Below are 16,278 nucleotides of genomic sequence, written 5' to 3'. Positions count from 1 at the left end.
AAGTAAACCAACTCACAGTCTTCTTATGAAAAATAACTGCACAATGATTGCTGTCCAGGATAGGCAAGAATAAACATCATTCCAAAAGGGAAAACTTGAATTTAAAGCTCACTATCTTCAAAAGTTCAAAGAGGGGCCGAATTTCCAATAGGTTCACCTGCTTCCACACTCTTTATTTCTTCTGTGCTAAGTCATCAACTAACAGGACCACTGCAATGAGATCAATCCAACCTTTAGGGCTGATACATCTCAACATTCTTTTTTCAATAACTAGATACATCTCAACATTAGATGTTTAAAACTCACATAATACATGAATGCATTAATAAATACAAAACAACACTTCTGCAGCTGCTGATCACAACCAAACTTCCACTGAAATCAACTAAAGATATAAACAAGAGGTAAACGATGATGACATTTTAATTAATCTACAACACCCATGTTACAACTGTGTAATTCATTAGTGTGATCAATGAATTAAGAATCCCTCATGGCTGTCACTGCAGAGGATATAACGACATCAAATGAGGCAAAAGTAAGTCATAGTTCACACAGTTAGAGCCTCTTAACTACATATATGTACTCTTTTGATAGAGTGAAGTTACAAAAGTTCGAAACTGTTACAAGATTCAGCCACTGCAAAGAATTCACATTACACTTGACTTGAAAATTGGAAAAAAATTCACAGGCCTGCCTCAATGACGATGAAACAACATAACCGCACTACAAGCTAAATAAACGCTTCAATTGCCTAACATGGTTGTAATAAGCAAGTATTGCCTTTAATGAAAGAAGCCTAGTGGAAAGAGAGGGGAGGCAACAAAAGGTCCGGCAGTAGGTTAATGCAAATATTTAAAGTGCCTCCTTCAGCTGGAAACCTCGAGCTAGGGCCCTGGCCCTATCATATTCATTAAGCTCAACTAGCATCTTCTTCAACCGACGAGCAAGCCCACTCGTCTCACTCTCACTCACACCTGACATATGCTTCTTCTCTAGTGTCTTTCCAAGCGTTAACACGTAATCCACTAAAGCTTGCAATTTTTGGCTGAAACAAAAAATTTGAACCCCATCAGCACTCAGAACTCACAAGAACAGAACTTATATTAGTATTTTTTTCAATTAACCTGTCATCTACAAATTTGACGTAGCGGAAGCGATATTAAAAGTTCATTGGAACATAAAAGAAATAAATTGAAACATAAGTTTATTGATAATATTGAAGAGTTGATTCCAATTTTCGCCCATGAAGCTCTTTATATAGATAACTCTATCAAATCATCTTAAAAACCTAATAAAAAAACTAAGAAACAATTTCCTAATCTATCTATATCATAATAGTAACCTTCTAAGACTACTAGAACTCACAAACTAAACTTCTAGACACTTCTAAATTAGGCTTAAAGAATAAAAACGAAAATAACTTGTGTTTAGAATATTTGGATTTACTAAAAACAATTAGATAATAAACATAGGCTCTATGTTCTACATCAAACCTATTGTTCATATAAAAATGTAATCTTAGACAGCAAACAGGAGTCAAATCCTCCAGATAAAAACTTGATAAGATCATAAGAGTCTAAGTTGTCCAAATGGAAACAAAAGGAAAAGGAGACAAAAAAAAAATGAAAAAAAAAAATTGCAAAAATAAAGCCAAATGAAGTATAACAAGAAACAAAAGGAATAAAGAGAACGTCCCCTAAAATAAATCCCGAGATTTTTATTACTATTTCTTTTCTTTTTGGGTCGATAAAAGGTAATGATATTCCAATAACAAGAGTACAAAGTTACGGCCAAATCCACCTTAAGAAGGAGTTAACGGATAAATATACCACCACAAGCCTTACAAAGATGCTAACTACATAACAGCAATAACATCCCAATACGATATGAAGTAAGGATGTCTCAGATCCCTAAGAGATGTGACACTCCCATACCACTACTACAAGGTCTCTTTGATTTCCACCAAGATAGTATGCACTTACTTGTCGTTTTCTTCAAAAATCCACCTATTAAACTCCTTCCACAACACAACGCAGTTCCCTTCGAAAGATGATCCGCTATCCATTTTGCTCTTATAGATACTGGATAGACAATGACAACCCTACCCAACGGGCACCCATTATGTTATTCTGAAGGCTTGTTAAAAGAAGAGAAGAAGAGACCCCAAATTCTCTAATAAACCGCCGAGCAAAGAACAATAACACGGTCCAGATCTTAACCTACCATATTGCAAAAAGAGCAATCACTACCCAACCACTCCTTTCAAAATGAGTTTATGAATGGTTTGAATTGGTCGAAGTGAAGCCATCCATGAAAAGAATGCAACTATATAAGGAATCGAAGGAATCTATTATATATACTTTCTTCTAAAGAAAGTCTAATTTTATATAGGTTACATGGACACGCCATATTTTAAAAAAAAATTGTGTCGGATACGTATCCACGTGTCCGTGTTGGACACATATCGCATGTAATTTACCTCGAATTTTGATATTTTGCCGTGTCTGACAATTCGTAACCGTGTCTGATACGGCGTGTCAATGTAACCTAGAATTTTATATTACCTTTTATTCATTATTACAAGTAACATATCGTTATGAAAAAGATAAATGCTACAAGCACTCAAAGATAGATTTTTCTTAGCGAGACTCTAAGACTCAAATCAACCTAGGACCTTCAAAAGAAAGATTACATTTAAAACGTCCTAATTACAAAAGTATGATATAATCTTATTATCTTGTAGTACCTCTTGAGCTCTTTAAACTAGGAAGTTTGATATTACCTCATTAACTTGTAGGACCTTTCGAGCACTTTCTTATCCGACATCCACTCCCTCACATCCTACTCAATAAAAAAAAATTGTTCTTGCTCGATTCATGATAAAAGATCGGTAAAAGTATTCACTTATCAATCACTAAACCTTCTTCTTGAGGTACCTCCCATACCAATCCGCTATCACCTCTTATAACAAAATCCAAAAATGTAGCACTCTTGTTACAAGCTATATCATAGATGGCTGCAAAATGTATTACCAAAAAGAAACAAAACTCCCATCACCCGGGCTAAATATTATGCACTAAATGTATTTCTCCCACATGTTAACGACCCCCCTTAAGCGGCACTTCAAGTCTCCATATAATTTCACCTAGCTTTTTATCATCCTAGCGTCGAGCTATTTTACCACAGAACCTCCCAAGGTTTAGCCAGAGCATTTATAGCACGACCCTCCCGCAAACCAATACCTAAAAAATTTCGTTCATGGACAACAAACCATTGCACCCAAGACCCCATTCCTCCTGTTAAACCGAAGCTTATCCCCCTAACGATATAGATTTTCCTCTTCTCGTCATGACCACCCCAAACAAACCTCCTAAAACACCATCTCCAGTTGCTCCATCTCCACAAGAGTGATGGGAATAAAAGATGACAATTCTATTCATAAGCCACTTAACATAAGAGGAATTACACCTTGCAGATGCAAGAAAAAGGAATTTCCCCTAGCTGAAAGAAAACTCAGAGTTGACAGTGCAGGCGCTACCTAGGCGTTGGAGGTGAGCCTAGGGCAAGGTGATGGGCCTACACGGACTTAGGCAAGAGCCTAGGAGGCCTTCGGTGCGAGGCGCTTGTGAGACTTCAACTGCATAAACAGAATCCCCTATACATGAGGCATATTATGCTCCCTGAATGCAAAATCACAATGACTCCAATGTATACTCTCATATGCTCAAACAGAAACCTCTTGTAAGAGGAGGAGGAGAAGAAGAAGAAGAAGGCGGCCGCAATCCAGCTCATTGTTGAATGGCCAGGACTCCAATAAAGAAGAAAGAAAAACCTCCATTGAAAAAATATATATATATATACGCAAACTTGCCATTGAGTAAAGGTGTTTTCTCTCTTAATAATTGCAAAGTGAAAATTCACTATGTACATGTACAAAATAACAAAAACACTAAATAAAATAATCAAATTAACAGTCACTGAAGCTTCACTTGTCATTGAAGCTAAACACTAGCTAAAACTAAACAATGAAAATTAACAGTCAACTGAGGTTATCAATAAAGAAAATAGTAACAAAAAAATGAAAAATGTAACATTTAAAAAAATCATCAACAACTAAATAGGTGGTCAAGGGATTCAAAGCATCAGAACTTGAAATTAGAAAGTCTTGAACGGAGAAGAAGCAAGTCAAAGCAAGCAAGATGATGGATTCAAGCATTATTCAATTGAGAGAAGACTGCACCACAGCTAATGAGTAATCACAGGAAGCATATGTATAACTAAAGGCCAATAACATATAAAACAAGTAACAAAAGTACATGTTGCACTCAACAATAGCCAGTCCTTAGATTTTATCAGAAAAGAACAAGATGAAACAATAACATCTACAAGCCTAACAAAATTATATTATTTCATTTCAAAATACGCATTTCAAATTCTATTATTACTAGAAGTCTGCATAAGAAGAGAAATTTTCACCTGCGCACCCCCATTGCACCAGGACCTGCCCAGACTCCACTCATGGATGCTATAATCCTCTCGGTCCTTGTAATTGCATCATGAATATTGGATATGACACTTCGTACATGAGGCAGGATCTTCCCACCCAAGAGCTCATCAAGAGCCAGCTTCTCTAGAGTTGGCAGCCTAAGTATATCTTTCCACAAGCATATATTTCTCAGCAAACGAATGGACATCCCAAACTGATATGCTGCTACACGTGCTGCGTTTGGCACAGCTTTTATTTCAAGTGGAGTCCATGTTGGAACCTAATTGGTGTCAGAAAAAGGATCACAAAATACACTATAGTAAAATGATTCAAGAAGAATCAAAATATGTACTCTTTCAATAAACATAGGTTGCATTAGTTAGAGCTTAAAGGGCATACAGTAAGCTTGGCAATGGCATCAGCAAAACGAGTGTGAATCTCAGCCAATAATTCCCGTAGAGCCTCACTGGATGCCGGAACATAATTAATAACTAAGTCTGTAGCATAAACTGCATTTTTCGTCTCTCTCGTGCTTAGTATATCCCAGCAATGAGCAATTTGATGATGCAGGATGGGAAGTGCGATCTTTTCCACCAGTCCCGGAACAAGGTTACCATCAGGGTCATCTGCATTGAAGTCACTTCCATCTTTGGGCACACCATAATGAAACAATAAAGAATGCCTAGAAAGCGAGAAAATCGATTGTAAGAAAAAGGGAAGAGATAAATAAAATTTAAACGGTGTCATAGAATGCTTAAACAAGCCAAACATCATGATTCCATGTCCCACACATAAACACCATATAAAGTTAAGAATTTGGCTATGCACATGCCAAGCAGGCAGATCAGGACCAACCATTTTTATGTTTTCCACGGTCAGGCTAGGTTGGCAATTTGACATCCCTCCCTAAAAGTCAACATATACAATGAACTAATGGCAACTTTTTGTAGAATCCCCACAAAAAAAATCAAATCATTTCAACGTGTCTAACCTTATCAGAAGAGTGTTGTTAAATTGATAAACTGTGGACCATGAGATAAACTACATACCATTGCATATCATTGAAATCTTTGTCTTCATTGAGTGGGTCCCATTTCAGAAGCTCTAGTCTCACATATGGGGCGAAGATAGAAGGGACACTTATAGACATATATGCGTCACGGTAGCTAGGTGAGTAAAGCTGCTTCCATTTTTCAAACCTTTCTTTCACAACAGAAAGTTGGGAATATTCCTCAGATGCATCACTGAATAATTCTTCAGCCACTTGCAGATACTTATCACGATTGTCTCGATATGAGATGCTTTCACTGTCACTCTCATCTGTGCTCGACTCCCCTTCTACACGGTGATATGCATTATCATCTCCAACAGATTGCACTTGCCGTAAGTCAGCTTTAGCCTTCCTTTGTTTTCGAGCTTCAGCTCTTCGCATGACATCCAACCTTTTTTGCAAGTTTTTATCTCTACCAAATTCATCTAGCTCAACAGGTAGATTAGATTGGTCTTTCATTGCAGCCTGCGCTGCAGTGGCAGCAGCAACCATTGCTGCGCTACTATCACCTTTCTTTAGAACTGACCTTGCTGCACTTATAGCTGCCTCTATTTCATTCATTTCATCAGTACTATCATTCTTTCTTCTTTCTACAATTGCTGAAGCACGATCTTCTTGAAGTTTCCGCACTTCGTCTTCAAGCTCATCTAGGTAAGACTTCTTATGCTGAAAGAAAAATATACCAAATTTTAGTACACAAAAAACTGCTACAAATACATGATACGCATGTTATAGTACTATGGACACTAGTTAAAGAAACAGGTAGTAATATGAAACAGGTAGTAATATCAATACCATCAAAGTTGCAGCTCTTTTATGTTAATCACTAAAGATACTATCACATGTCAGAATTGTCAATAAGGATAACTGGTTTCATCTGTCAACCAGAGAATTACATGGTGACTAATTCGATGGTATAGATCTAGATAATCTAGCTCAAGAGAAGAACAAACAAAGATGAAGATTGTGCTTCATAACTGTCTGCTATAAAACATCAATTTACAAAAATCCGATGTCCAAAACAGGATTCTTGTCACTGGGAATTATAAGAAACCACTCTTTAGTCGGTAGTTCCTGTTTGTGAAGATGATTTATATGGTCAGAACTCAGAAGATCATCCCCAAAATCAAACCTAAAATTTGTTCCATTATCTGGATCGTGACTTATGCATAGCCGCAAACGAACTAGTCACAAAAGTATTCTAGACCTATCTTATTCAATCCTAGAAATAACACTAATCAACAACCAAGCCATTTCTCTCAATATTTAATACAAGGAATACTACAGTCTACAGTACATCTATTTCAGATGCCACTTGCGACCAACATAAACTTCTGAAACTGCCCTTTTATCCAACTTCACCACTCCAAAGTCAGATATTGAAAGGAAATACAAATTAAGATTCCTAAATAAGCACATCATCTGTATTACTAAAGTACACCATAATTAACCTGGCCGCTTAAATTAGACCAGCCTTTTTTCTACCACTAAATACCCTTAATCAAATATTTTAAAAAAATTGTTCAAAGCCATTAAAATGGACTACTTTGTCATTTCAGTTTTCACTTCCATTTATACCCTTAAGTTGAAAGAAAGTAAAACAGGGCGTTTGTGTAATTTCAAGTCAAAAACCAAATACACGCACCATATTGAAATGTTCGCAAGGTATGCCTTACCATTAATACGGACTGTATTACCATTAATAAACACGACTTAATTACCAATGTCCCGTCTCCCCACTCTCTTAAACCGTATGAATGAATGCTCGCTCTCTTCAATGTGCTGATCTTATGACTGGTGCAAAGACTAAAGCTCTAAAGGTGAAAGGACCGGTCAAAATACCCACCAAAGTTCTAAAAATCACAACCAGGAAATCTCCCTGTGGAAACGGTACAAACACCTTTGACCGCTTTGAGCTGCGTGTCCACAAGAGGGTTATTGATCTTCTGAGTTCGTCCGAAGTTGTGAAACAAATCACTTCCATCCAGATTGAACCAGGCATTGAGGTTACCATAGCAGATCCTTGAGGCCCCAGTAGTATATTCTCTTTCTGCAAGTAATTTAATCAATCCCAACTCGAATTAATTCATTTTTAATTCACTAATTTAACTTTTTATTTGTGTTTATAGGATTTGAAAGAGGCAATTCTTAAAGGATTGGGATTTGGAATTCATCAGTATCATGTGAATTTGATATTGAGGTTGATAATAAGGTTATGCTATTTAAGCTTCTAGAAGATGTGAGTCGATGAGAATTTATGGATTTGCCAATATTTAGAAATGAGGAGGAGAATGGGTTGGTGGACAGAGATATTTCGGTGAAAAAAGAGGTTGGCCCTGTTTTGGCTCCTCTTCAGTTGGCTGGACCTATGAAATTTTCACGATATCCATGACTTCATGTGAACGATCCATGATGATGGAACAGCCCCAAACCAATAAGAGAAAAAAAAGCAACAAACGATATTCAACTTTTTTAAGATACTACCAAGTCCCCCATCATTAGAATTCCCAGCCAGCGGTGATTATTTGTTGATTGATTTTTAAGGTGTTTGTATTTGTGTTTTGATTGTTAAATGTCGTTTTGTATTAAATCCGCCCATCAGAATTCTTAGTTCAACTTTTGGGTTTATTTTTTTATTCTAGAACTCCGATCCTTCCATGATGTCTCTCTTTGTTGATGGCATTGGTACCAATTTTCATTTTGTTATAACTCTTTTATTTACAAAGGAGGAAGTGAGCAACCAAAGCATTCTTTTAAGTTTAGTATTAAAAGCTTAAAATCGTGTTTTTACACTTGCCCATTTACTAACATGGCGATGTAGGGAGTTGTAGATTCTAAAAAATACACTCAACAAGTGCTAGCAATGTCTTGATTTCAATTTTTCCAGTTGTATGTGTTTGTTGACCAAATGAAATTGCAATCTAATATGAAGTACTTTTTCTTTCATTCATAGTAGGGTTGTGTTATTTTGTTCTTACACACGCCACATGCAACTTGATTAAGTACAATCAAAGTTGTTGTTTGTATTACCAAATTATGGCGTGGACTAACTTATAGTGTGAAGTACTTATGGCTTAATGGGGCGCAAACTATTGGGAGAGAATGGGTGTATCAGTTCAGAGCGTAAATAATGCCGCTGGCAGTAGCAGTAGCAATAGCATTGTTTATTTATTTTATTTTTGATAAAGTAGTAGCAGTAGGTTTGTCTGGCTTCGTACCCTACAAGAGAGGAGCAGAACCAGCCCGAACATGTGATCCCCCCTCCTCCCCTACCCCCTTACTACGTAATCCTACCATAAGGGTAGCACCTGTTGTTGCGTGTATGAATATGATAGGTATTGCATTCCATGGGGATGCTGCGGACTTGAAAGTGCTACATGCTGTGTTGATCACAATAGATGTTGTGCACATGCATATCCCATCTGTAACCTTGAAGTTGTGACTTCCCAAATAGTATCTGATTACACATTCTTACTCTCTTAAAACTTTCTAAGATATATTACTTTGAGTTTTCAATTTTGCCACTTGGAATGGATCAAAATAAGATTTAGTAATTGCTTGCAGGTTTGACAATATTTGCTGGAGGAAAATCCAAATGACTATTAATTTAGGATCTCGATTGAATTAGGACGAAAGTAATATCTCAAGGTCTGTGCAATTAGGTTTCGTGAGTATGAACTGTAGAACAAAATTCACATGAAATTCTATGATGATGGAGGCGACCGGAGGTCATATATACTAATCAAGACATTCATATCTCAATTTTTTTTTAATTTTAGATGCAACTTCAGATTTGACGTAAAATATTTAGTGTGTAACCTTATTCTAATGTAAACAAATTTGTTTGCAATTTTTTTGAGTTAATTTTGGTTTCGGTAATACTATTGAAGGTTGTTGTTTCTCATTTTATTGGGAGAGCCAAAGCTATGAGAACACATCGTGCAAGGATGAAGAGAGATGGTATGCAGCTTTTAAGGTAACAAGATCATTCGTTAATCCAATAATAGATTGAAATTTGTTTGCATTTTTTTGAGTTAATTTTGGTTTCGGTAATACTATTGAAGGGGTTGATGTTTCTTATTTTATTGGGAGAGCCAAAGCTATGAGAACACAACACGCAAGGACGAAGAGAAATGGTATGCAGTTTTTAAGGTAACATGATCATTCGTTAATCCAATAATAGATTGATTAGTGTTGGTTTCTCTTGAGAATTTAACACCAGCCTACAAACACAAGTAGATCAATTTTATGAGTAGGTGTGAGCGATCTCACATGGAGCAAAGTTTCTTTATATATATATAGCAAATTACTCAAAATGAATTATATATATAATTGGCATCATATTATCAAAACGTATAACTCAAAATATTACCATATATAAGATTTAATATTTGTTAATCAGCATGGCTTGACATTGTTCAATACTTTGGTTTGTTATTGGGTAATAAGTGCAAAAATGCCAAATTTTTTATGGTCCTATTCATTGTCTTACCTAATGCTAGAAAATATTAGTTTTGCTACCACTAAAGTCATTACGTCTCTCCATCATACAACTTTGCAAATACTTGACAAATATTAGTTTGGTGTACTTATTGTAAAAATGAATAGATATTAGCTTTGTGACAGATATTAGCTTCTGAATTCCTGGATGGTCATGCTACAACCTCATGTGACATCTAATAACGAGGCCCAAATAATGAAGCTAAAAAACTTTGTATTCGAACTGTTTGTCTTGAAAATTGGTGTATACATTCATTACACTGTGTTCTATTCACTTACAGTAAGACCAATTGCTGACTCTTTATAACCGTCTTGATAAAGTAAGTTCGTATATATCCCTAGGTAATAATGATCACAAAGCTAACATTGATATAAAGAATATTTGCGTGACTTGAAAAAATAGATAAGACATCAACGATCATTGTGCTTTTGGCAGTGGTCATGGAGGTTTTGGCGGCCATGATGGTTGTGTTTTACTGGTTTCTAAGAATATATTTTTTTCGAATGCAAGTATAGGCATACTAGCCAAGGCAACCATCTTTTTCTTTTCTTTGTGCAGTTTTGTCATCCGTAGTTTTGGTTTGTTAGTTATTTAGCTCTTTTGATGATGGTAGTTTAAAGACTTCTTAAATCTTATAAATGGGGTTCGGTCATACATTATAAGTTGTTGTAACTATTATTTATTTTCGACGAAATCTACCAAGACATTCGGGAATGGTTATGCATGTGGTTCAACAATCCATGTTATTAATTTCTTTTGGCAACGCTGGTCGAATCACTGCCTTAGTAATGCCACATGTCTACCATAGTGTTTTTGTGATCTGCCATGCTGCTAGCATACTCATTGATGTACACTATACATATAGTATAAGAGTACTAACTGTTTATTGTTCCACTCATTTGTTAATCCACTAATTATCTCTCTTCCTTTCTATACTTTTTATGTGTTAGTGAACAATACTAGCTTCAAACATGGATGAAAATATGAGCATACTGCTAGAGTTTATTGTTGTAACCCTCTTCGCGATCTTCACAAGTCAAGAACGCTGGACAACTGTCTCCAAGGCCATTGACAAACTCATACCTAAGACCATCAATGAAGGTTCAATTCCTTTATCTTTTTAAGTACATGATAATTAGTTCCTTTCATTTTATTCTTCACATATTATTTCCAGTGACTTCCAAGGTACAACTGTACAAGTACTTTCATTTTATTCACTTTATGTGACTTCAAAACAAGTATTCGCATGTTTGGAATCGCGACACGCTGACACAGTGAGTCCCCGACCACCACCTCTCTAAAAAAATAATAATAATAATTGCTTATTATTTTTCATTCTAATACTTCCACCTAAGGAAGATGATCCTTCCTCTCTATGTTGGGTTCAGTTTGGAAAATCATATTAGCTTAGACCATATTGGGTTTATTACATTATGAGCATCCTCGTAATCTAAATTTCGGTGTTAGTGGGTACTTTCATTGGGTTGTCACATATTGGTAACAAAGAATTTCGTTTGAAATTGCATAGTTTTAGATATATGAAAGTGTTGTATACTTGGATGTGTTGGATCAGAATTTGGGACGTGGGATGACTTGTAAAAGATAATGGTTCGTAGTGCAATTTTAGGCCAATCAATTGGGTAGTTCTAGCAAATTGTGGAGTGAGTATTCAACCGCTGGCCCAAGTAGATTATAACCACACTAACATTGTTCAGTTCAATGTTAGCCAATTCAGTTAGGTTACTTGATTAGGTTTTTGCTTTTCATTGTGCCACCTTGAACTCTAAAGTATTATTATATTAATTTGTCCATGATAATATTTAGAGAAAAATTTTTAATACTTTCAGTGGGCTGTTTCAGTTAGTTGGTAACTTGGAATGCTTACGAGTTCTGTAATTATTGTTTTGATTTTCAGTATTAAAATTGGTTGTCTTGCTTTTGGTAAGAATTTCTTCCATTGAGTTGGATTTTATCTTGACAAGTCTACAACACGATCCAATTAAAATGTTGGAATGTCAGTAGAACAAGGAAGATTATGCCAAAATTATTAGAGGATGGTGTTCACTGGCGCTAAGGAGCTACCTACCTATCCACGGATGCAGAGGTAACGCTGAATACGCGCCGAGATAGAAGACAACAACATTAGAGCCTTCATCTGCATTGTCATCTTCTGTTTTTTAAATCGTTTTGTTTGTTTGTTGTTATTTATTTTTTAAAAACAATCTAAATTTATCAGCATTGTTCACTGGGTGGTGCAAGGTTATATGCACTCAAAGAAGTATGTAGTTTGGAGGTAGATCCAAACTACTAAAGCATTAGGTCTGTACGAGGCAGGTTGGTATGCATATGTTTCTTTCTAAGCAAACACATTTGACATTTGGTCCATTTATGTATATACCATATAACTTTTAACTGAGAGATGAATAGCGTGTTGGTGAAAACTGAGTCACTGAACATGTTTCTAACAAACTATTAATTTTCTTTTCTAACGTCAATGCAAATGAAGAAATTTCAAGAGCATTTTGTGCTGAATTCTAAACGAATAGAGATTTTATTTTTTTTTTCTTTTTTTTTCTTTTTGTGATATGCAGTCTCAAAGTATTCACAAGTATTCGTGATCTGTCCTTAATCAAAATTTATTTTCAGTGATATACCATCCATCATAATATATATTTTCAGTGATATATATATGTCCTATCATAATCAAATTACAGTGATACCGTCCATCTCCTTCTTTCAAGGATACTTGGAATTCCTTGGACCTTTTATTCCACATTAAGTACTTTGATATTGGTTTATTTGAGTTTATAGAAATTAGGAGAAGAGTTCATGTTTCTGGCATGTGTGATTAGTGAAAAAACAATTACTGCCTAGATAGTTATCCTGCTGAAAGTTCTGGGTTGGGTTAAGCCGGTAGTATGTTATGTTCATGTACTTTCTTTGTCATTAACTGATTAACGCGCAGAATACGTGCATTTTGCTAGTAGACACTAAACACTATTAGATGCACCTCACCACCACAAAACAAGTTTCATGACAGGAATCTCGTCAAAGATAAATTGGGTTTTTGTTCTTCATGGTGTCCAGTGGCCTACTGGTTCTTTGGTTAAGAGTTAGGAGGTTCACCCAAGGTATTGGGTTCGACTCCTACCAGGATAACGAAAATGTATTTGCTATTGCATCATAAGGATGACAAGACAATGCAACATGACATGTTTTACAATGTACTATAACAAAGTTTAAGAAATTTATGCTTCAGTAGAAAAGATAAATATAATGAAAACAGTAACAATTATTTATATCTTCATCTATATTCTTAAAAAAAATTCATAGAGGCTGCATGCTGAAAGAAGCAACAAACAAGAGACACACACAAAACTGCATGCTGAAAGAATTAGATTGAAACTCATACCTTTAAAAAGTCACATATAACAGAAACAAAGTCACGAAGCTTTTGCATATAGATGAACTTCTCACCAGCAGCTGATAGAGACTTTTCAAGATCAGTGATATTCGACAATGATGATGATAAACTTTCTTCAACCTTATCAATCGATGATGTGGTTCTTCCATGAGACTCCTGATGAAAAGAACAAATGGATGAGCGTTCAAAACTTCAAATCATATTTCAATTATCCTGAAATTGAAATTTCTACCACTGATGGATGTCTACCAATTAGGAAATCGTAACAGAACAGAAATTTTGATTTAAAAAATTCTGGTGCAACACTTTTACCTGCAACTTCTTCCATTTTAATAATCGATCAGTTTACCGGTTTTACCAAAGCGAAAGTTTAAAGTTTATGAAAGTAAATAAGCTCGTAAGATAATCCACCGTCTCCGGAACCCGTCCACGTGTTTGGCAAGAATGCTTGCAACCTAATGAGCCCCTTGTATAGCCGTGACTGATGTCAAATCCTTAAAGTCCCAATCATCCAAAAACCTTTTGCTAAAGAAGCAATAGTGGAGATGAGAAAGATCTCATGAATTCAGTCACAAAGGTATCCCCAGCCCAAAGGTCTTCCCAAGCAAGAGTTCTCTACTCCATTACCTAGGGAAAGTTCATGACATTGCGTTGATTATTACAAGAAGTATCAACTATACTCTCCAAACTCCAAAGGATGTTCTTGTAAGCGGTACAAAGGACAAACTGCACCTATATCCCACCAAATTTGGGAGCAGAAACAAGAAATCGTCACCATCTTCCAAAATCTATCACTTACCCTCACCAAATGTCCAATGCTTCCATGAAATATTGTACTCAACCTATCTAATATCATTCCCTCCCTCATCAAGGATAATTTAACGATGACATGAGATTTCAAATAAATTAGCTAGTATTACTACTCTCATTGGAGAACCCTTGGTACTTTTTTTTTATAAACGTTCTTTTTCTATTTAGTTGAATTGTCTATATACCCATAGTCCCATAGCTAAACATACGCGAACCATAAAGGTAAAGTTCAACGCAAAATCAATGATATGTTTGAACCTATTAATGAGATTTGAAGGTTTTCATTGACTAACTACCTTAACAAGAAAATTAAAACATATACATACTATTCCAAGCTTAAAAACTATTAATCAGACAACAATAGCATACCTGAAGCCTTTTTATGTTTTGTTGCATAGCTTGTGTAGCAATTTGAGCCTTTTGAGATATCGACATCACCTCCGCGCTCCGTGACACTCCCAAACTCCCTCCAATCACTGGCCCAATAGTCGCACTATGCGTCGACTGATAACCAGTCCCATGGTACCCATAACTCTGCTGTTGCACATTCTGACTACTAACTGAACCACTATTATTCACTATACTCGACCCATCATCAATCCTTTTCCCTAACCCTTTTCTAAACTGCTCCTCTTCCCATATATTATCCTCTTCCTCATCTTCATCCACTTCCACCTTCACATTCCCATTCCTCATTTCAATCTCATCCACACTTTCAAACACACCCTTTTTATCCCCTAACAATGCGATCCTCCCTTGAAACTCCGGTTCCTCATCACTTAAACCCTCAGCTTCCCCATGATTACTCCCTCCATCCAAACTTATATAATCGGAGGCTACCGCCCTCGACTTTCTTAACCTCTCTCTCTTGGCCCGTATCGCATTAATAGCAGCTTGATCAAGTACATCAATTTGGTCAATACCCAATATAGCTAATCCATCTTCCAACAACTCCTCCTTGTCATTATCCTGGTCTTTGGCACTCTCGGGCTTCACTAGTCCTTTTAATATAAAAAGAGGAGGATGGCGTGGGCGAGAAAGAGTTGGTGTGTTTTTTTCAAGTTCTAGAAGCTTTTCTTTAGTGTATTGGCCAGTTTGAGGTTGAACATTAGTAACAAAAGAGGATGTTGTTTTGGGTGTGGTGAGTCTATGCGATGAGGAAGATGGTTTTCTTGTGTTGAGTTTTGAGGAAGAGGATGTGGGTTTACGGGTCACATCTTCTTCTTCGTCTGCGAAACTCAGACGTCTGGGGGGTTTGGTTTTGGTGGGTGGTGGTGTTTCTTCGTCGTCGGCGTGGCGGACGCGGCGGAAGTTTTTGTTTCTGCTACTCATTATTATTGATATTGATGGGTCGGGAGTTTTTTGTTTTGAGAAGAAGGGGAAAATAATGGACTGGGCCAAGTTTTGACCCGTTCGTTTAGAAGAAAGAAAACCAAAACCCAAAAATTATTTTCTGCCTAATAAATTGTTTACCTAGATGCCACTGTTAAGTTTTTATTCTCTCTTTATGGAAAATAATGCTTCCAGAGATGAACTTTAAAAGGTTTAGCTAGGTGAGTTGGGAAATAAAATGGGAAAAAAATAAATGAAATAAACAATAAATTGGAATATGTAAAAGGATTCTACATGACGACAACAACAACGATAAAGGACCAACCAAACTCTAATTAAGAATAGAATGGAGTTGGAAACCATTGGAATGGAAATCCACTATAATAGAATTCAATTCCAACTTATAAATGTGTGTTTGATAAACTTTCATAAATCTTTCGAGCAAGGATTCTTATTTGGAAACTAGAACAAAGGATCATATATACGTCCCCTTTTTAATTTTGTTGTACTAATATAAGGACATGCGAGTGTTGATTATTAGGGCCTCAGAAGCTTGGTATGGAGTATGGACTATGGAGTAAGTTGGGTATTTTAGGGTATGTTGTGCCAGCTGTATATAGAAGCGTTCTGCAAGGTTAATTTTCATATAGGTAGTTTTGCAGTTGTTTTCA

General features: G+C 36.1%; 1 protein-coding gene across 1 annotated transcript; it reads right to left on the bottom strand.

The window, feature by feature from the left end:
- Window positions 1-443: 443 nt before the first annotated feature.
- LOC147482588 (GC-rich sequence DNA-binding factor-like protein) lies at window positions 444-15,678 on the bottom strand. Its single transcript, XM_086576211.1, has 6 exons — window positions 14,645-15,678; window positions 13,454-13,621; window positions 5,539-6,206; window positions 4,889-5,171; window positions 4,480-4,769; window positions 444-1,048 (listed from the first exon to the last, which is right to left on the bottom strand). Exons 1-6 carry the CDS (start codon window positions 15,605-15,607, stop codon window positions 856-858), a joined length of 2,565 nt encoding a protein of 854 aa, XP_086432337.1. The 5' UTR covers window positions 15,608-15,678; the 3' UTR covers window positions 444-855.
- Window positions 15,679-16,278: the final 600 nt, after the last annotated feature.

The sequence above is a fragment of the Coptis chinensis genome, chromosome 8 (genome assembly GCF_015680905.1).
Source record: "Coptis chinensis isolate HL-2020 chromosome 8, ASM1568090v1, whole genome shotgun sequence".
NCBI lineage: Eukaryota > Viridiplantae > Streptophyta > Magnoliopsida > Ranunculales > Ranunculaceae > Coptis > Coptis chinensis.
The sequence above is the reverse complement of the archived record's forward strand: the minus strand, read 5'-3'. Positions and strand labels throughout refer to the sequence as shown.

What these genes read in the sequence shown, in the direction of transcription:
- LOC147482588 (XM_086576211.1), bottom strand. Translation starts at nt 15,607, where the DNA reads ATGAGTAGCAGAAACAAAAACTTCCGCCGCGTCCGCCACGCCGACGAC. An exon ending in AAAACATAAAAAGGCTTCAG is followed by an intron (nt 13,622 to 14,644) that starts GTATGCTATTGT and finishes TCTTTTCATCAG; the next exon opens with GAGTCTCATGGAAGAACCAC. An exon ending in TTATATGTGACTTTTTAAAG is followed by an intron (nt 6,207 to 13,453) that starts GTATGAGTTTCA and finishes TTTTTCTTTCAG; the next exon opens with CATAAGAAGTCTTACCTAGA.